Here is a 21603-nt window from a genome sequence, read left to right as displayed (position 1 = left end):
TTCCATCCAGTTCTTCCCTCCTCTGAACAAGAATAATCATATCCTTAATTCCTGATATTTACTACCAAACCATATTTGATTTACCATTTCACTTTATCCTAATCAATATTTTCTGGTCAATCTTGAAATAAACCTTTCTTTAAACAATCTTTTCATAACAACAATTACATAACATATATATTAATGACTACTCTGCTGTATAATCTCGGCTGAAAATTTGCATAATTATTCTTGATTTTCCCATTAATTTGTAGCACCAGACCTGCCAATCCCTGCAAAGGTGTTAACCTAGAGATTCCCAACAAAAGAAGGAGGACTGTTGCCGGAAACACTGGAGATTTTACAAAACAATCTAAAGTCAGACGACACTCACTATTTTAACATTAAAGTATTCATAACTCCATGTATATCTCCTTTTATGATACTTTCACATGAGATATTTAGTGTCCACTGTGAAACCATACATTTAAGGGTGAGTGTCAATGATGACAGTGAGAATTGGCAGACATATGGTAGCATTTGCTGACTCTCTTGAACATTACTTTTATGAAAGTCACCCAAGATATAATATAGTATAGAGCCTGGGCACAAAACAGCGACAACTTGATCCTCTTTCAATCTTAGCCCTCTTACGCCGCGACTGAACAATTTCGCCTCAACTATAGGCAACCGGCAATCCCCACGTTGGATAACTGTGAGAGTAGGCTAGAATATGATACACATTAATTCTACTTTGAAGTTTCACTTCTTGGCTAGGCTGACAATGGGTAGCACTTCAAGCAATGAGTTGTCAATTGTTAACTTCTGGAGTAAGACATAGCCTAACTTAAAGTTTCCTAATTATGTCTTTCTTCTTGAAATTAACAGTTTTTACCTGGTTCTGGATCACATTGAGATTTTAATATGCCGTCAGGACATAAGCAAAGATCTGGTTCGTAACACGATCCTCCATTCTGGCATTCAACGGTGCAAATAGCTGTCGAGAATACAAACTGAAAACGTGATTACGGCAAAAAAATGATTTCGTTCCAAAACTTTAAGGTAATCTTGAATTCTGTCGTCTGCTACTGCTAGCCGAATCCGCTGCAGTAAGATCGGACGGTAATTACTTCCATGGGAACAGAAAAGTAGCAAAAGGTGACGATGACGAGATACATGAGTTTTATAACGTGTATCACCCAGGAGTGCCAATACCGTGGTTGCAGTCGAGTCCAGAAACCCGAGTCCAAGTCCTAATCCAGCTAGTTTAAAATAAACCATACGCTAACTAAAGGAGACATTAAGGTTCCATCATTAAAATTTTTCGAAGAAAATTCGTGATTTTTTCTGTACTATGTAGGCCAAGCCTTATAATTGATAACGTACGCCCGCACGCAGGGCTGCACGCATGGCGTGCGCCCTGTGTGTACGCATTCCCTAGCCCCCGCAGAAGGGTCCATACTTTGCTGAGTAGAGGATTGAGATTCCGTGCAACCGGGTCGTTAACACTAACTGTGTCAAATTTCACAAAAACATTTGTTTAGCACTTCATTGACATTGTTGGCCAGTGACCTGCCCTCATCTCTTGGGGAACCTTCACTCGTGTGATTGTTTTCTTTCAAACTCCAAAGTATTTATGAGCACAGGTATTGATATAGAACGCAATTAGTTTAGAACTAAGTACAGAACTAATTTGTTATCTCAATATACCTCAAAATGCACCATTTTAACTCCGAACTTTAAAATTTTCTGGAGGGAGACTCCCAACATGGGAGTCGCATTCAACGACCCACACATCTTATTCTTAACATATTTGAATCGCCCATATAGGTTCACTTGACTCCTACCTAAAGCCGATCAGTCGGCCGCGGCCGAACATAATTTGGAAATGGCCGTTGGGTGCGCTTAGATTCGAATACGGCAGATAATCGTATGCAGTTCAAAACCTGGCTACTGCAAATTTGTCATAACAGAAGGTTGCCCACTATCCAGTCTTTTTTAGTAAAGACTACAGGCATTTAGCCTACACAGTGTTGCGTTGTACATCAATATGCATGCAATGACGCACGGTACACAAATGAAAAGACATTTTTTACACCAAAATTGTAGCTTAACTTTCCGAAATCTGAACATTTTATTCATATAATCCGCCTCAATCACCGCCCCACCCCACCCCTCGAGCCCCACCACCACAACGCCTTCTTGATTGACACGTCTTTAGTTTCCAATGCTAAACCTCCGACCTGACAGGGGCGTCGGAAGCTATTTGGGATTGGTACTGCAGATCAGAGTGTGGCGCATGATCTATCATAATTATCGGGGGACGTTTGGTAGGTCAAACTACACGCTACGCGCCACAATTGTTGGCGCGTAGCGTAATGGAGAAAATTTGGAAAAAAATGCCTCCCAGATTGCAGGAAATGGCACTTCCCGAGCTTGAAACAAGACCCCTGCCATGCCAGAGTAGTCACATTTTGCCTACTTGCTTGTTTCATTTTGGTTCTTTACTTTTTGCCATTTTTTTTTCTTGGTTCTACTTCTTTTTTTAGGCGCCGTGAATATTGTACCGGCTCCGACGCCCTGCCTGAAACCTCACAATGAATCATTATTTCGTGACTAACGTTTCAAGCAGTTTTCTCCTTTCCAGCCTTGACAGCAGATGACCGTATGAACTGGCGGCGGGTGTATCTCAGACGTTCTGTGAATACAGTACGACAAACAAATATATATTAATTGGGAAGCGATATTCAAAACTATAGTGGGAACGCGACGAACTGGACCCAGTATACATCGTAGATACATTCTGTAGTGTTGGGTCAATGAATAATTGTAAGAAGCCGGTGCACCCTCTGTCCCCTCTGTGCGCTAGTTCCCTTCCTTTTCATGCAAGTCCATACACTAAAATGTCCCTCCCCTGAGACACCCATATTTACCCTCATCTCTACATAAATATAACTTTTCACGAACTACGTAAAGCAAACTTATAGTTTGTCTTCAACTCGAGGAGTTGTTAGGGTTATAACTCTCCATTATGGAAAGTTCCAATACATAAGTAGCTCTCAGGATGTCACCGATACTCTCGTTCTGATATATATAGTTTAATAGGGCGAAACCATGAAAAAAAGGCTATACATTGGAGTATGATGGAGGATAAGGCATACCTGTTCACTATGCATTGCTGTGTTGGCTTACTGGTATCACCAGAGATTACTTCATCTATCGATGGGTCAAACTCTCCACATTTGATATGAACTTTTTCTTTCAACTTGTAGGGTTCCTTCGAAAGAATCTTTTCCTCACAGATATGGACTCCATCCACTTCGGGTATGGAATACGCCCTTTAACATAAATCAGATTGTCACATTATCTTTCTGATAAAAAGAAACAAGTTACAGGACTGGGCAGGGATGGACTGGTAGGGCAGGTTTAAATTACTATCGTCTCTGAGATCCAACTGGCGACCATGGAGTCTTGGAATTAGAGGCGTATGTAGAGGCTTGCGACGAGCCAACACCTTGCGCGACGAGAGGAAATCGACGCGTATTTCGGTATCTCAACCGGCATGGTAGTGCATTCGGAGACACCGGTTGCGCCACTAGAAACAGGGCGGGAGGGGGGGGGGTAGATCAATCCGCTCATGATCAATCCGCTCATGACGCCCATCATGGACTCAGCTTAAGTTTTGGACCATTTGGAATGAGAGGTTACAAAGCAAGATGAAACATTTTTTTGCCGTTTGCCAGTTTCTGACTAATTCACCAGATCTGCCGAGTATTTCGAAATCTAACGGACTTGACACAACCCCATCACATTGGAAACACTCGAGTCACCCCACCCCAACACATTCCCACCCCACACCCCACACATTCCAACACTCGAGTCGTCTATGAAGATATTTACATTTTAGTAAGAAACTAATAATCACAGAATGTAATAAAAGGCCTAACGAACTTTAAGATGCTTTATCTGATATATGAACACGAAAATATATTTAAGCTGCTAATTGCCGCCATGTTTTACTTTAATTTTCGTCCCCCTCTCACCCCGGCCCCAAGCCTGTAGCGTATATCAATCAAAAACACACCTACACAAGGTACGGTGTCGTATCTTGTGCTTTCCGTTGTTTTACGACATTTTTTGTATTAACTATTTCATCGATCAAATTAAATCAACTTCGTAAAGAAACATTGTTTCAAATTCTGTAAATAATTTGGATGGTTGCGGTAACCTTCCGGACTGCAGAGCCATGTACAATATAAGTTTCACATGCAAAACTTTGAGATAGAAACAGAATAATGAAATCTGCAATTTGCTCTCCCAAAGAATGGATCTGCAAACACATTGTAATCGAAATGATGGAAAAGCAACTAACAAAGCATATGCATAACCAAGGCCTAAGCCTTTTGTCCCTCAGTCACACTTTTGAAAAGCTATCTAAGCCGTTTAGCCTACACAGGGTTACCCTATCGAAAAGAAATGCAAACCACCAAATTGTACGCTACCTTTTGATAGTGGCAGAAATCGAACATAATGTTTTTGGCTTTTATTTACTCGATTTGGCTGGTAAATTCTCTAACTTTGACCAGTTGTGTTACAGAAAAACTAACAACCCTGCTGTGGGCTTTAAACTTCAAACTGGTATACTCACACCGTGGCACCATCGTATTGTTTGTTTGGCATTCATTACGGGCTACTGCCACGGATTTGACTAGGCCACCCTAGAATAAAGTTCTATTTTGAGTGAGTTATATTACATACTTGACTAATCATTTCTTGCTAATTGACTCAAGTGCATGTGAGATAAGTGAATGGATGGTGTGTGTACACGCTGCACAGAAGCTATAGATGATACGTTAGAAAATAAAGTCACGGTAAGTTGCGTCTTTTCTTGAAAAGTCGGTCGAAAACAATATTGTAAGAAAATTCGAGCAACTCAATGCGTTCACTGGATTGTTGGGAAGAGACCAAAGGGTGTGGCAAAACGATGCATATACGAGAGGACTGATATTTTAAACGCGGGAATGCTTTAAATCTGTATTAATGTGAATTGATACAAACGCTAATTACTGGACCAGTGTGTGCATACAAATAAAAACATTAAAACTGTTAAAAGACACCCCCGTAAGCTCTCTATAGTGACCATCCGGGGCTCCATGCACACACCCACACGCACACAGTTCCAGGATGATGGACGACACGCAATAGTCTCCCCTATACTAGTACATTAAATAAAGGACCGGTTGTCCACGTCGACGCCAATGACTGTTCAAAGAGACGTTAGATTTCGTCCGAATGTAAATGGAGGCATAATGTCGCGTTGGATCGTTACAGTTTGTAACTTATTTACCAAACTGCTCCAGTATTGTTCAAAATTAGAATTAAAGTTTGAATAACAGTTCTTTATTGACTAGTTTTTATTCAAAGTTCACTCAAAAGTAAATAAATATTTCTATTTTGGTTCTGAGAATAGCAGCCCCCCCCCCATCCCCGCTCCATCACCCTGGTCTCAAGAAATGTCGACGTCATAGGCGTGCCCTGCAATACACAACGGAACTACAAAGTTCACTTTAATTAAGATGACAGCGAAGCAAAATCTATGAAGGGCGCAAATTTCATAAAGCCCTTATCAGCAAATTGTAGCCTAAAACCCTTTTGCCTACCCAACCTTGGCTCTCGAATTGACGAACTTTAGGCTACATGAAATAACTAAATTATTAACAATATCGTTTATACACAGTTTATCAAAGCCTTCTCCTATATTGGCCCATGCAACGATGCTGCTTATATAAGTGGTCTGAAGGGGTTATCTATATGAGAGAATCACCATAGATGAAACATTTTATAAACCCCCCTTACCCTGCCACGCTTCTTCTCTCCGTCCATGGCCTGACGTTAGGAACGCTTTTCTCAATTTAAATACAGCTCTCTTCAAAATGTATGGTGTCAGAGCAAACATTTACAACTTCTAATCGGATTGATAAATCCCAATAAATGGGCTATAATCCTAAATAAGAGAGAGTTTGAATGACTTCAAATATACATATACTATAGGAAGGATGACTTCAAACAGAATTTCATGTGTGAAAGTCAGTAAAACTTTTTGAATTCAGGTCAAGTTTTTATTTCTATATTTTAAAGGTCATTAGCCTAAAATGACTGGAGTTTTGTGAGGTTAACTTCACCATTACACCGACTCTTCAATTCAGGGGTGATTATGAATAAATCCATTCTATTGTCGGTCTACAATTGATATATAGTGTCATCTTTAGCAAATTTAAATTATTTTTGTTTACTCTGAACTCCCCTTCATCGGTGCTTCTTGTGGTTGAAACAAGAAAATAAACATTATACACCTATAAAAGAACACATAATGTAACATGAAGTAAACTTACCATGCACTTTTGCAAAAAAGAATTAAGAAGAGCCCAACGACAATATGAATCTGCGGCCTGGCCATTCTGCCGCACCGTTTCTTGTTAATGTTTGGTATAAGTTCTTCTGCTTGAGGTAACTATTAGCATCGGTTTTGCAACGAAATGTAAATTCGCCTTTGGAAGAATTACGGCTATGCTCAAAGCAAGCTCTTCGTTGCTAAATGATAAAATTCAATTCGGCAGTTTAGACTAAAAGCTTAAAAACTTTGATAAATCCTATGCAATTGACCAATAAGCAATAAGCATAGTAATGACGTCACTCACCTCCGTTACCTTGCACTGTATACCAATCGTCTCCGCCAAAATATTGGCAACCAATATTAGAACACATGTTACTTCATTCTGGATCTATAACAACAAGATAAGCAAATTTACATTTTTTTTTGTGTAAGCTACATCTATAACAGATGTAGATTAAACTTCCTTCGGTAAACAATAGCTAGCATTGCAACCGAGTTTGAAAGAGCTTAAAAGTGCGGAAAACATTCCCAGTTACTTTTTTTTTGTGGTCATGTTCGTGAGAGCAATTAATGCATCACTTTTCAATGGATGTCAGTTAGAGGGAAGCATAAGCGCCAACAACTTGTATTACGAAGTTAGCCAAAACTAATGAATATTACCAGGGGGCAGGAAGCTTCCAAAAAGATGGGGGCACAACATCAGATGGCACTTTCTCATTCCACAACCACCACTCGTTATGCTATAAATCGATACACACCGGCCATATCACTTAAATATATATGATGTGTTCGTATGCTGTGAATACTATTTATTGAGATTGTTTGTTGTTAACAGTGTTGCAAAGAGATATGGGATGCCATTTTAAAAATAACATGTACAGACTAAAAATAAATAATTAAAATAAAATATTAAAAATAACAAAGGCTTAAGATATCCACAAGACAGTTCTTCATCAAAGGGCACATTTTATTTGCCAGTAGGGCACATTTGCTATTTTGAGGGGAAAAAATTGGGGGCATGTGCCCCCAATGCCCCCCCCCCCCTCGCCCCCTCCCCTGTTCCTTTCCCCCTGAATATTACACAAAATCAGATGTAAGTTATTGATGGAACTATGTAAAGCACATCTAGACATTTTCACCAATCTTATAGCGAAGAGTTATTGAGTCAATTTGATTCTTAAAAAAAAAATCGAAAATTTAAGTACAATCAGATTTTCGTATCGATATATGTGCTCCATATTACATGTATGCATATGAATAGCATACTATTATGACCGAATCTCCAGTTGTTCGCGGTACCTGAACTTTCCAAAACGGCCACACTTTTGTGGAATTAACTATAGCATGCAGGGTGGATTGTGTATATGCTGTAATATATACATTCACATCTTTCAATCTCATCATCTCAACACGAACCCATTTGTTCTCGCATTCAATTTTGTGTTCCTTCCTCTCACGTTTTCTCTTCTATTCAAATCAATCTACATGTTATATCCTTCTCTGCTGTCACCATGAAACCCTTTACACGCATGCGACAAAAATTAAGATGCTTCATTGACCAATTCCCTTTGCAAAATCTTGGGACAATTTACATGAAAAATTATAGAACATGACGAAAATGAAGTTGTCCTGAATGACCTAAATAAATATGTTTATCCTTATATGGGGTTCTTACAATGATTAGGGATTTGACTCGGTGTCATTACCTGGAACTACTTACATCTTAATTTCCAAACGAAATTCTATAATTTCTGTAAATATATAGATCGTTTTTATCTTAAAGTTCTCATATCCGCTGTTTGTTTAGCCAATCTATAGACGGGGGCTTGTATTGTATTTCATTTCTAAAGTTTAACATTAACTGGCATTGATTATAAACCTTTGATTAAGAGAAAAAAAAAAGTTACTGCACTAGCAGATGTTTTGGCAGTTCAGGTTATGCTAATATATGAACTGTCAAACCGAAAATCACATGTGTATATTATAGATGTTGCGTGAGGCACAAAACAATCAGAAAAATTGATTTATTTGATTTTACGTATTTGAAATCAAGTATTTACTCTCCGGTCGAGCTATCATGGTAATCTATATACTTTGATTAGCTGATATTTTCTCTCTGGTGTGACATCATGAATAGAAAAAAAAAGAAGAAGAGTAAACATAACTACCGATATTTAGTGCCATATACCCGTGTAGGACCATATTTCCCCTATAGGACCAGTTTACTACCTCAGAATATAGGAACCATCAAGTCAGAGGCAAAAAGCGATATGATCAAATCTGACTGATGCCAGTAGTGATCTGAAGCATAAGAACAACACTTTGTCGCTCTTGGCGTTCATTAGTCATGAACTATTTCGTTTTGTACGCCTTTTGAGAATTCTTTTGTCACAAATAGTTATCATGATACCCACTAGGACGAATACATTTATTTGCGTTCTGCGTTCATGAGAATCTTTCTAACGATTTAGAATTATGGTAACTACCCCATCATCAATATATTACTGTTCTTTCCTTCTGTATAGGCTGCAGGGTAGGAAACCCCAGTAGTATTATAAAGTGTTTATCGTGCTGTGTAGGCAAAGGAAGATTACAGAAGTGAAACGAGACAACACGAGACAGAATGTTGAAACGCATTATTAACGTTCCACTGAAATAAACATGTTTTAATATCAGCTTCTAGGGTTTGAAATGTCAATCATTGTGTATCCCAAATTATGTTAATGTTCTTGAATGTAATGTACAGATCATTAGCAGTAAAACAGATTTTCCAATGATGAAAAAATGTTGCAAAATGTCCAAAATATCGAATCAGAAGAAACCCATATTTCATAGGTTTCTTTTTTACTGTCATTTACATAACCATTGTACTAGTTTTCTTCCCAAGGATGCATGATAGCAACAACCATTTTTGTTTACTTTAAAACAACAGTTAATACTCAATAAAAATTCGGGTGGCGGGAACTGGATTGTTAGAAGGGAGTAAACAAGGATTCGAATATGAGTTTTCATAAACGCGCAAACATATTATGATCAGACGGATGACCTTGCGGTCTATAGTACACATTTTTTTATATGTTTTATTCATAATTAAGCAACTTATTGTTAATGTCATATGATATTATATTAATTACATAGAATCTGGTAACAATATATTTTACAAATAGCATTCACCTCTGTCTATAAAATTATATTCATAAGTACATATAGCTGTGGTGGACGGTACTTACGAACGTAGATTCGGTTTGTAACGCTAGTGCAGTGCGTTCCGAATGGAGGAAAATTATTAGCATTCCTTGAGCGCGCCTAATCGTGACCCCTGCGCCTAATACATGTGCTAAACCAAAAGAATACGCCTGCCTGCTATTCCACATTTATATGCAGTAATATTGTGAACATAACATATGTTAGGTAAGTTTACCAGAGATTTGTTATATCGCCTTGGCGCTGGATACTTACCTTCTTACCGAATGTTAAGTCGCATGTTTATTTTTTTTGCCGTATGAGGATTATTGTTTTTTGCATGCATGCATAGTAGTATGATACATCTTCACTGCAAATCAATTTTGATTACGCTACGGATTCTTCATTCATTCATTCTTACATCCCGTTCGCAACCATAAACTTAAACTCAGAATTAACCTCTTCACTGCGCCTGATTTCTTGTTTACCCTATCATTACAGTTTCTTATTTAGTGACTACGAAATCAAGTAGTTTGGTAGCCATCTTAGCAATACGGCAAAGCAGTTTCATGAAACGATCAGTCCAGTCAAACGAATTCGCGCGCGCATACGCTCAGGTTAACATAATCACAAAGGCGCTGCAAAAAAAAATCATTTTGTCAAAATCGTGCGTATGCAGGCGCGCGCGTTCAATCCTGGCTTCTGTAGGCATCATAGGTATCGTGAATAAAGCGCCTTCTGCACTATATAAGTTATTTGGTACATACTTTATCTGCGCGCTTAATATCAGAACGCACAAAATTAAAGGAAAACAAGTAACCAACGATCCAATTGTAACGTTATCTTCACTTGAAAAGGACGTGCCGTTCAAAACCGTATTTCATGTAATCAATATTCGATGGAAAGAAACGCCAACCCGATTCAGTCTGAACAACTTTAGGATCAGCTAAGGATTATGGGGTGTTGTTTACGGAAAGCCGGGCCCGTACGCATTACTGTCACTGAAGCCCCAGATTATCCAATAAGGATTCGGCTTAGATTAAGAGGAGACCTGACAGAAGCTACCACTGAGAAAATTGCTGCGAAGTTATGCCAGGTAAAGAAAAGACATGTGGTCGGTGGACTATGGTGTTGGTCACACACCGATATCTATATGAAATGAATATACCTATAAAGTCATGTTTATCAGAGGATCGATCAGATGTTGCAAGTATAGCCTAGCTCTCCGACGTATCTGAAATGAAGTAAATCGGTAGGCCTAGGCATATATAGACATAGCCTGAAAAATCAATTGGAAGACATTATACTCGATTTGAATATACTTTTCATATCAATTAAAGATATCTTCAAGTGGAAATAGAGATACTTTAAATTCTATTAGGGATATATCGTTCATTCGAATTTGAAATATCGGTAAATCGAACTATATAGGACCCTATGCCTAGCCTATATATAGAGATATTTATAATTCCTTTAAATTATATTGCAAGGTATCCTCAAGTCCTAGGCAGATTTTAAAGTCTTCAATACCAATATCAAATCAGGTTAGGCCTATAGGTAAATTAATGTATTGACATCCCTCAAATGTTCATTTGAAGGTTTCTTAAAATTGTGTTCATGACTAGCCTACATTTGATTGTTTTTTAAAGGTACCCCCAAATAGGTAAGAAAGAAAATGATCAACACTATATAGGTCTAGGCCTATGGTCAAAGTCTCTCACCTATGACTACTCCTCCCCCATTGAGCGTGGCATCTATTGTGACCCCCCCCCCCCCCCAACATCCCCACCTTTTACTTCTGCAACATTAGGAATAATGACAAGAATATGTTCCCTGTTTTTAGCTGGCTTTAATTTGACCGCATTGCTAATGAACTTTGCAACACTTCTTTCCATTGTTTAGATTACGACCGAAAGTGCGACACGTTTTAATGTAGAAATCGCCGAGAAAGCGGATTTTTATTTCGCAACAGTTAATGTCATAGATGGAGAATCAGCAGGAGCGACTAGAAGAATTGCTAATAAGATCATAAGTCAAGTCGCTGGAAGAGGAGTAGCCATCACAGATAACTTAAAGCTGATTGGAGCGAAGGAACATGTTCTCGCGGGAGAGCTTTGATGGGCATCTTTGTTGAAAGAGAGATATTAGTGGGGTAGGTGGGGGGGGGGGGTAGAGAGACGATGAACTTCTAACAATCAAACACCCATGCGGTTTGGTTTGAAATAGATGTAGCTTTCATTCTTAAGTTAATTATTGAGATCTTAATGAGTGATGTTTACCTTAACAAAGGACCGTTGCTGGAACATTTTTTGGGGAATCGGTCCCATCGTGTCAGAAGGGATCGGTTGCTTGCATTCAATATCGTATTCATTACTATAGAAACCATCGAAAGTATATATGCCTATAGCAATTGTCAACTTTAGACTGTAACTATACGTGTGATTGTGTGTGTGACCGGGTTTGGAATTACTCTGCAGTTATTGCAGTAACTATCTATATTTATATGTATTAGGGTGTTCGCATATAAAGCGGGAGGCCCGGGTTCGAATCCCGGTGGAGGCTGGAAGTTTTCTCACCGCTCTGGATTTCTCAACCCACTACGATTTCAATATATATATATATATATATATATATGATCTCGATGCAGTGAAAAGAACTCTTTTTAAGTTGAATATAAAGTGTATAACTACACTATCCGGAAACGCACATGCCATGTGTGAAGTGGTATTTCAGTTTCGGTCAATGTTGCAACACAACAGATGTATAGGTAGATGGTTGAGTTGTATACCTCCCGTTTAATGTTGCTATACACTAGTGCAGCAAGCTAGCTGTTTAATAGATGGTTACGGCTACAGGGTGCAGTCGAAAGATCATGTTCTCATTCTCAGCTTTACTTAAAACTAGATTTTCTCTTGGAGATCCTTAACCTTCACATTTTATGTCGGAGCCATGTCTTCCCTCTCGATGTAATATTGTGGATAGGTACGAAAGCTGTAGAATGGCATAGGGTCGTGTAGGGTACTTAGCTTATAAGGGAACAATATGATCCTCGCATTCCTGTCTGGTTGGCAAATATGCAAGTTCGTCTTAGCAACAAGCCTGCAGTAATATTTGTTCCAGATATCATACCTCACAGGTCATTGTATCATACGGTCAATAGGAGTCCACTCCATCTTTACTTCTGTTGTTTGAAAATATGAGTAGTATTACGGCTAGGGCCGGATTTACATTTTGGGGCAGTCCTAGGCCAAACAGATATGTTGAGGCCCAACTGACCGCATGGAACACAGACCGAAGTGGTCACCGTTACGTTTTAATCCACATGCTCAGTTAATGGGTGTTTACTGTGTATGTAAATTGAAATGATTTGCAAATGTCTCGTTAATTGCTTTTGATTGGTATGTAACCTGTTATCCTATACATCGAGAGGCTAGAAGAAAAGAGATCATTTAATTAAAGCTATTCGGAAGAAATGTTCCTAATAGGTCACCTCCCATTTATAACGTTTCTTTGTCTTCTAAGTTTCGGATCCCAAAGGTATAGGGGCCCTGACCAGGGACCATCAGGTAAATCCGGCCCTGCTCGCGGTTTGCGATGCTTCGATTGTTTTCCAGTCTGCTTATTATTGTAGGAAGAGACTTCATTAATTAGATTACATATAAAACGAGAAAATTTATGTTTTTTCGTTTATAGTCTCCTGGAATAAAAAGTCCAAAAAGATGATCAGATTCAAATAAAAATGCTTTATCTTGAAAATGACAATACAAGTTTAAGTTCGTTATATATCAGTATTTGTTACTTCTTTCTCCATCTATAACATGCAGCAATAACAAATATTAATTTCCCTTCTGTAACCAGCTTTCACTCAATCTTTCGGGTCTCGATTACAGTGACGTCACACCTGCAAAATGTTGAAGAAGAAAACTGCGTAGGTACCATGTCTTCTTCATGTTATCGACGGAAGATAAATGCTACTACTGTACATGTGTAGTCTAAAGGCCGGGTCACATCTGCGCGATTCAACACGCGATTCAACTCGCAACTAAAATCACGCGCATCAGAAAAGTTGCTTATGAGAAGTTGTGCTGATTAGGACATTGCTCTATTGCAAATCAACCCAAATCGACGGCGCAACTTTGATTGCGCAACAAGTTGATACCCGTGTCTAACTACGCGATTCAACCTTCAATTGTATTGCGAGTTGAATCGCGTGTTGAATCGCGCAGATGTGACCCGGGCTTTAGTCTCTCAACTGCTAAGATTATAACATACTTCGAACGTTTGGTGATATCGCTGGCGCGAAACACGAAAGATTAGGTGAAAGCCACTATCATCCACCAAGCATGGATTGAACAGAACTCTGCAGCCGGCGGAGAAATGCATATAACAGCACAATAAATGAATGCGTATAATGATAGCCCACTTGGGTTAGATCAGTGCAGTAAACGCTCGTAAACCTAAATATATCCCAACTGGAAAAATATACTTATTCAAAATACAGGCTATGGGATATATGCGGAAATTGTGACACCGTACATGTTACGGCACTCATAATAGACCCCTAAGCATGCATATGTATGACAGATACGTCATTCCTCAGATGGATGAGTTCTGGCTCTATGGCGAAGATGCGATTCCTCTAATTCGACGTCAATCCTTTGCCGAAATCGATCTTTTCTTATTACCGTCTGTGGTGTGGAATCGTGATAGTAACACAAAATGACTACACCGTTGTAGAAACAGTCCAAAAATAAAAGTCCATAAGCTATGCTTGTAAATCCGTTACGTAATCTCTCGTGCAATGAGGCGAATGTGCTACAGAACACAAAATCTAAAAGCAACAACATTATGATGGTCGCTTCAGCAACAAGCGTACAGAAAACACAAAGTTTCAAATCGGAGTATTTTGGAATTGCCTGTCGAAAATAAGAATGGTAGTTCTTCTTTTCCTGTTGCAGTTCATTGTATATATCTACACACTCACACGATCCATAATTTAAACTTGGTTTTCTCGAAATGTCAACTTCTTTCTGAAAGCAGCAATCTGAACATGTACCGTCCTTTCTGTGAAGTAATTTCTTCGTTAGAGCACTCTGTAGAGTGGTCATCCTTTCTTGGCATATTATAACCTTTCTTATGATCTCTTTGTATGGTTCAATATGTTTATCGACGTAAATCGATTCCATGACTGGTAGGATTGAGATGACCAATTCCATCCAATAATCTGGATAATGGCGGGGAGAAAATATGCTGTCTATCAAATTCACAACAATCATTGTGAAACAAAATACCCTGGCGAAATTATTGATGTAAGCCGTCGAATTGGTCATCCAAGTAGCGTCCTTCGGAATAAGAAAACAGTTTTTCACGAGAGAAGTAAATTTTCTACAGAGATATTCGCTCGACTTTCGAATTGGTGACGTATCTGAAAAGAAAAAATGAAGACGGAAAATGACGTCAAGTACAATCGAAATGGTCGATTTATCGATGAATTTGCTAATCAATCGACTAATTTGACATGAATGACATGAATGAAATTGAACCAAAATATATCCTTACAGCAAAGAAGATTAATGAGCATACCGCATATGGCCAGTATATAATGCAGTCATTTGAAGGAAAAAGAAACAATTGAAAAAGAAGGAATTTTTTCTGCCATAAATTGATCACAATTTTTCACATGCAATTCTTTCTAATTACTTACTAAGTATTTGAGGAGTACAATGAAGTTAATGTACACAATGAAAGCAAACAGTTGCAAACCGAGGTCATGTCATATTGCTAAACCATTGCAAACCGACGTCATGTCATATATTGCTAAACCGTGCTCATGAGTGGAAAACCATAAAAAAGTTCTTCTGTCGGGACTTTTTGAAAGTCAAAGTCATGACCCACCATACCCTCGAAATCTCCCCCACCCTCCCCGGTTGAACCCCTTCTGCGGCCTAGCTGTGTCCGTGCCGTCGATAGCTATCATCGATGATTAGCTGTCAACTTTCTCATTTCGGTGAGAGATTTGTCGGACATATATCAGTCGGCAGGGAAGTAGCCAGGGGGGAGCAGGGGGAGCGACCGCTCCCCCCCTTTCAGTGTCGATTTTTTTTTTTTTAAACTGTCGTTTTTTTAGCATGGTATTTTGTCAGTGCTCTTTTGATCTTGAATACTCGTCAGCTCCGTTAACTCGATTGTAATCGTAGTAACATTCACGCCTACTGATTCAACTACTTACTTAGTTTGGCAGATGCAATTAGCTAAATTAGCTTATAGCCAATTACAAGCTCTACAGTTGGCCACTGCGTTATAAAATACATATTGCCTACCTAACCGCACTCTATGGAATGTCACGAACTGTATGCACAACAACGTCGACAACGTTCGTTCAATGAGTCGTCCTAAGTTGTTGCACGAACAGCATGTTATGAAGCTAAGCTAGCAATCGTACGTGATACGCACTTCCTATAAATAATTATTACACTGCTAATACACTGCGATAACGATATTTGTTTTTAGGCCACTGCATATCTGGCTGTATTACAAAATATGAAAGTTTATATTGTCCATCAGTTAAGTTCGTCAAATGTATTAAAGTCCAGACATTGGACAATAAACAAGAATCATCCTACTGGAAAACTTGTAAAAGAGCACTATGTTTGTCTTTCTGATATATTATGTAAAAGAACATGTAAAAGAATTTAAACAGGAAACAAAATCTGCTGATACTGATATCATATGATCAGGGCGTAGCCAGTATGTAGCACGATAGTTTCATTCAACACTCTACCCGCCGAAAAAAGACTATAGGATCTGATCTTGTCAGTTTTTTAACATGTAGTTAAGAACCCGTTTACGCAGATAATATTTCAGTTGAGAAAACACTTGAGAAATTTGCATCAAATGGCAATCGTCGGATAGCTCTCGCCTTCTCTTATTAGGCTAACTTAAACATTTACTAGCTACAGTTGTATCAAAGACATTTCTGGACAATCTTTGTATCTACAAGTATCAGAAGTTGAAAAGTAAGACTACTCTGTACATGTACCTTCAAGGGCGGCGGAACCGGGGGGCACAGGGGGCAATTGCCCCCCACTTTTCCTCAGGTTAAAAATGTGCCCTTTTTCTACATAAAACTTGTACTCTTGATCACCTTATTAGGTCAGTGATATTTCAGTAAGAGATCTAATCCTAATTTAGAACTATCAGGGGCGTAGCCAGTATGTAGCACTGTAGGCCCGGGCCTACACTTTTTTGGCCAAGTTATCTTTTTTATTAAAACACCAAAGTGTAGGCCCGGGCCTACACTTTTTTTGGCCAAGTTATCTTTTTTATTAAGACACCCATAATTCAAATCCATAAGCTTGCTGGACGAGTCTAAGAGTCTAGACAGGAAAAACTATTGAAATGAACGTAGCAAGATTATGGCTAAATTAGGTGACCTATTCTTCTGTCATCTATAGGCTGTCATTCATATCGCGTGCCGTTTCATTCAATACTCTACCCGCCGAAAAAGACTAGGATACGATCTTGTCAGTTTTTTAACATCTACTTAAGAACCCGTTTACGCAGATAAAATTTCAGTTGAGAACATTCCACAGTCAAATAAGCCTATCGTTGATTAACAGACTTTATATGTATAGAGCTGCAGCACTTTGTTGCCTGTTGTTGTCACGATCGGCGTTCCAAGTTCCAAAACAGCCTTTTCGATAAACATTTACTAGCTACGTTGTATCAAAGACAAATACTGGCTATGGTTGTATCAAAGACATTTCTGGCCTATCTTTGTATCTACAAGTATCAGAAGTTGAAAAGTAAGACTACTAAGACGGGGGGGGGGGGGCGTTGATGGAGTGATGTGTATACGCAAATAAGATAATACAATAAGATTTATAAAGGGTACTAAATATCAGGCTGCATCAGTCCAATCGAATTTCTGCAAAGTGCCCTTTGACGTCGGTGCCCCCCCCCCCCCCCCAGATTAAAAGTGCTTCCGCCGCCCTTGTGTAACTTGCTAATTTTAATACATTATGTATAATTGAATTACGTACTATTTTAACTCGTTTGTTTTTTGGGTTTAAAAGTGATATTGAATGAGGTGTCTCAAGTTAGCAAGAGGCCAGGGAACCAGAATGAACACTAGGGAAGGGCCGTTTCCGGTCATCTGGGGGGTTTGTAAAACCAAAAGTTTTCTTGTATGCTCCGCGCCAACAGATGGTGGCGCTCCGCTCAGATAGTCGTGCCTACAACTTTGAAAATCCATATCAATCGCAAAAAGTGCTCCCCCCCTTTCAAATTCCTGGCTACGTCGCTGTCAGTCGGCGATATCGACATGGATAACTAATGAATTTAGATTGACTTATACCGCGGTCATTTCCCTAGCAAGTCAGGGGAGGTATATATCGAGGTTAACCTCTTCAACGATCATACTTTGTGCATGCGTAGTTTGAACCAGTAGACACCTTTTTCCAGGAATAAGTGCACACAATTTTAATAGTTCCCATATTGTTCAGTTTCATATACTTGTGTTATGAATAAACGGAACTTTCCCATGTAAATTTCTCCGACTCGGCTGAAGGGCAAGTTATACAGATAAACTTACAGCGCTCCTCATAGGATTGCATTAAATCTGACATAGGCCTGCATTTATCTATTATAATCCAAACTTTCCACTTCGAAAGAAAGTCTTCCTTCCCAAAATGAGTGATATTCTGCAAATATACACATATACGCCCACACATTGAGGATCTGAATCACGAGGGCTATACTTTGCACAGAATGCGAGATATGTGCCTATGCGGACTCACATATTCACACTTTCATGAAGTCGCGCAGAATAAGTTCAACGTAGATAATCAATTTTATACAGTGTTTATGTCTAATCTTTGTTAAACTGGTAACCATTTTAGGGCTTCCTGATAAGCTGCAACGGTCAGTGATATGTATATAGTGACCAAACAAGTACTTCTTGTAACAGCCTTTATAAACTTGTTGTGTTGATGATTTACACATAAACAAATAGAAAAGCACAGCGATAACGTGCGTATATGTGTACATATATATACACTTAGCCTATATATACCTGCAAACATATGCACTTAGTACAATACAATCAACTCATTCTATGAGCATATGATGCAATCATGTACGAACTTAACGAATTGTTTACATGACTTATGTGCTTCAGTTCTGCATAGCCTATTCCTACTCCCACCTACAAATAGAGCAGCATATAGCAGTATTTTTGCCTTACTTGAATGACCTTATCCTACGTATGGCCTTATCCTACATAATTATTACCGGTAATTATTTTAACGTTATACGCAGACATCAGGTGGGATATGAAATGCGGGCCCCGTCGTGGGGAGGGGAAGGGGTGGGGTAGAAGCTAGGGCTATACTAACCATGGTCGTCTATAACAAGAAAGGATGCTGTTCTTCGCCTCTTATTGCTTGGGAAGTACTGCTCGTTTAGGAGTTGTTCAATGCTCGGTAAATCAGTCTCAGTGTAATCTCGAATGTTGCCGCTAATGAACGAAGATGGTTGGGACGGCGGTGTGAGGATTCTTGATGGTTCCCTTGTCTCCCTGAATTCGGAAGGTATATCTGAACCAAAAGTACGCACTGTTGGCAAAGAATAAAATAAATGATTAGGGTAAAAACTTTACGATGCAAGATGGCGTAGAGATATGGGATCTGTATCTTGGCTTGAGGTATAGTGGTGGGGTGGATTAGGTGTGGTGTTATATTCGATAAGAGCACATCCCGCAGAAAGGAAATTGAGCTATATGAGATATCGTTCATATTATAATGACCTATACCGGTAAGTCATAGATATCCGCCTGTATACCACGTGCCGTGTAGAGCAAATAACGTATAGAACCAGGATGAGAAGCTACATCCGGGAAAGCCTAGAACAACAACAACTTATGAACAACCTCGTGTAACAAGAGCGGAATTTCCAAGTGTCCCATGCATACTGAATGAATTCTATCTGTGTATGGTGAAGCTCGATGTGGAATTAATATATGCGTGCTCCCTTTTCCTTTCTGTCGGATTTTTTGCATTAATATGTATTGTATAATAATTTTGTTTGTATTGCAATTGATTTATAATCACATATATAACGATGACATTTCACATAAACGAACCAAAAACACAATACGTACATGAAAAGCAAGACACAACGTTTGGGGGATTGGAAATGTATGAAATAATATGCTACTAAGGAATTGAAAATTGGTATATTAAAACTTATAGGTCCAAGTTGACCCAATTGCCTGTGAAATTGTAGATAATGGTCTGAAATCTGAATGACACGAAATTAAAAGCCTATAAAGCAACATTTTTTATTGGTTGATAAAGAAGTTGAGATGGCTCTACATCTAGGAAGTTATAAGCCCCACCCCTTTCTCCTTGGTATATACCCCATGTGACACACAAAAAAAAAGAAGTAAAAGGTTTCAATGCACGCCGGAACTGAACGAATGGGTGCGTTTGGTGTACCGGAGGGTGAATGGTCGGTGGGGGGGGGGGGGATGGATATAGGGTACTATGTTAGAGACTAAAATATAGAAGATTAAAATTGGATCCGACTTTTTCCAGTCACCTGCCAAGTTAGACAAGAAGTGGGGCAGAGTGTCGATTAAGTCAGGAAATCCCTTCCCTTCTATACAAAGGGGCTAAATAATCTTGAGTTTAATAAGTAAGTATGACTGGCAAACATCGAAGAAATCAAATCACTGATTTCACCATGTTTCAAATGTCTTGTCAGTCGAGGCATTCTTGTAGAACCAACCCCCCCCCCCCCCTCGTGAAAGAAAAAACAATTTCCCATGAATTATAGTAGCCGTGACCTGAGAGATTAAACTAGTCCAGTGGCGTAGAAAGGTACTTTTGAGTGGGGGGGGGGGCTAAAGACTGATGGCCGGCCTGGGGGAGGGGTCTAAGAGGAGGGGGTGTCCCCCTCCCCTTTGGATTTTTTTTTGCATTTCCAGGTGGCCTCAGATGCAATTTGGTGCAATATAGCACACTTCATAATTTGCAACCCACCCACTCCATTTTGTATATAATTTTGCATTTTCACCTGGCCTTAGATGCAATTTGGTCTCCAAATGATATTTTTTTTTCTCATTTGGAAATGAAAAAGGGGTTTTCTGACTTGCGGGGGGGGGGGGGAAATGATACTTCCGCCCCTCCATAGTTTTCACCGGGGGGGCTGGCGCCCCCAGCCCCCCGGTTCCAACGCCCTTGAACTAGCCTATATGTATATACTTGACAAGGCTTATCAAAAGTACAGTATACATACAACATGGCACCGCGGAAATTAACACATGAAACTCGAAAAGTCGTGCACGCAGTAGGGGGCCCGGGCCTTCATCTCACATCCATGAAATAATGATGATAATTCAACATTTTCTTGTTAGTTAGTTTCCTATTACTTTCAATTCTGGTTTTCTTCTTAAACGTATAGTCCAGACCAACATATTACAAAACAAGAAACTTTCACATAGTTATCGAACATTTCTGAGTTATCATGTGATACAGTAAAGTAGAGAAACTTACTTCTTTCATAGCGGGATAGCAAAGCCAAGTATCCGAGCCAGCGTCTAACACAAAAAACTGCATCTTCCCGTTCGCACTTTCGAAGAGTTCGCACTAACTCTACCGTAGACCCTGGCCAACTTTTCAGTGCTTCCACTGTAGGTCTTTTATATCGGCTTTCCAGAAAACCGATCTCGGGCATACAAAATCCCATCAAGCTTAGAAAACGTTGAAAGTCGTTTCCAAGAGCATCATCTTGATCCAGTAAAGTTGAAAGATCCACCGTTAGGTGATAAAACAAAGGCAATTCTTTGACTTTTATATCAGAGAATTTGTAACCAACCCTATCCATTAGGCTACCTATATACGTAACGCTGAACAGCCTTGTACATCAACTGCGTTATAATCTGAGAACAACACTGGTCGGTAGTATCGCGTAGTATCTTCGACAACGTGTGCGTATTTGTTGACAGTGTTTCCGCTGTCCATGACTGACTTCACTTAAAGAATTAC

At 39.2% G+C, this 21603-nt stretch overlaps 3 protein-coding genes across 3 annotated transcripts in view; 1 reads left to right on the top strand and 2 right to left on the bottom strand.

Annotated features, from left to right (window-relative positions):
- LOC139959141 (uncharacterized) overlaps window positions 1–6593 on the bottom strand; it is a 51329-nt gene extending 44736 nt beyond the window's left edge. Inside the window, exons 1-4 of the mRNA XM_071956739.1 lie at window positions 6372–6593; window positions 3141–3317; window positions 2601–2677; window positions 875–976 (exon numbers count right to left, since the gene is read on the bottom strand). Of these exons, the coding sequence (XP_071812840.1) occupies window positions 875–976; window positions 2601–2677; window positions 3141–3317; window positions 6372–6436 (421 nt within the window). The 5' untranslated portion in view covers window positions 6437–6593. The remainder of the gene's footprint in view (window positions 1–874; window positions 977–2600; window positions 2678–3140; window positions 3318–6371) is intronic.
- Window positions 6594–10366: 3773 nt separating this feature from the next.
- Window positions 10367–13052, top strand: LOC139958335 (uncharacterized). The gene is made up of 2 exons (XM_071955322.1): window positions 10367–10652; window positions 11459–13052. The coding sequence occupies exons 1-2, from the start codon at window positions 10512–10514 to the stop codon at window positions 11672–11674; spliced, it is 357 nt and encodes a 118-aa protein (XP_071811423.1). The 5' UTR covers window positions 10367–10511; the 3' UTR covers window positions 11675–13052.
- Window positions 13053–13279: 227 nt separating this feature from the next.
- LOC139958334 (uncharacterized) lies at window positions 13280–21603 on the bottom strand. The gene is made up of 3 exons (XM_071955321.1): window positions 21112–21603; window positions 18952–19170; window positions 13280–14981 (listed from the first exon to the last, which is right to left on the bottom strand). The coding sequence occupies exons 1-3, from the start codon at window positions 21440–21442 to the stop codon at window positions 14146–14148; spliced, it is 1386 nt and encodes a 461-aa protein (XP_071811422.1). The 5' UTR covers window positions 21443–21603; the 3' UTR covers window positions 13280–14145.

This window comes from Apostichopus japonicus, chromosome 18 (assembly GCF_037975245.1).
Source record: "Apostichopus japonicus isolate 1M-3 chromosome 18, ASM3797524v1, whole genome shotgun sequence".
NCBI classification, from domain to species: Eukaryota; Metazoa; Echinodermata; class Holothuroidea; order Aspidochirotida; family Stichopodidae; genus Apostichopus; species Apostichopus japonicus.
Note: the sequence above shows the minus strand (reverse complement) of the source record. Positions and strands in the feature narration are given on the sequence as shown.

Excerpts from the sequence above, each read along its gene's own strand:
- LOC139958335 (XM_071955322.1), top strand. The coding sequence starts at position 10,512 with ATGGGGTGTTGTTTACGGAAAGCCGGGCCCGTACGCATTACTGTCACT. Across the intron at positions 10,653-11,458 it reads TTGCTGCGAAGTTATGCCAG|ATTACGACCGAAAGTGCGAC; the intron begins GTAAAGAAAAGA and ends TCCATTGTTTAG.
- LOC139958334 (XM_071955321.1), bottom strand. The coding sequence starts at position 21,442 with ATGGATAGGGTTGGTTACAAATTCTCTGATATAAAAGTCAAAGAATTG. Across the intron at positions 19,171-21,111 it reads GCTATCCCGCTATGAAAGAA|TGCGTACTTTTGGTTCAGAT; the intron begins GTAAGTTTCTCT and ends CTTTGCCAACAG. Across the intron at positions 14,982-18,951 it reads TCTTGTTATAGACGACCATG|ATACGTCACCAATTCGAAAG; the intron begins GTTAGTATAGCC and ends TTTTCTTTTCAG.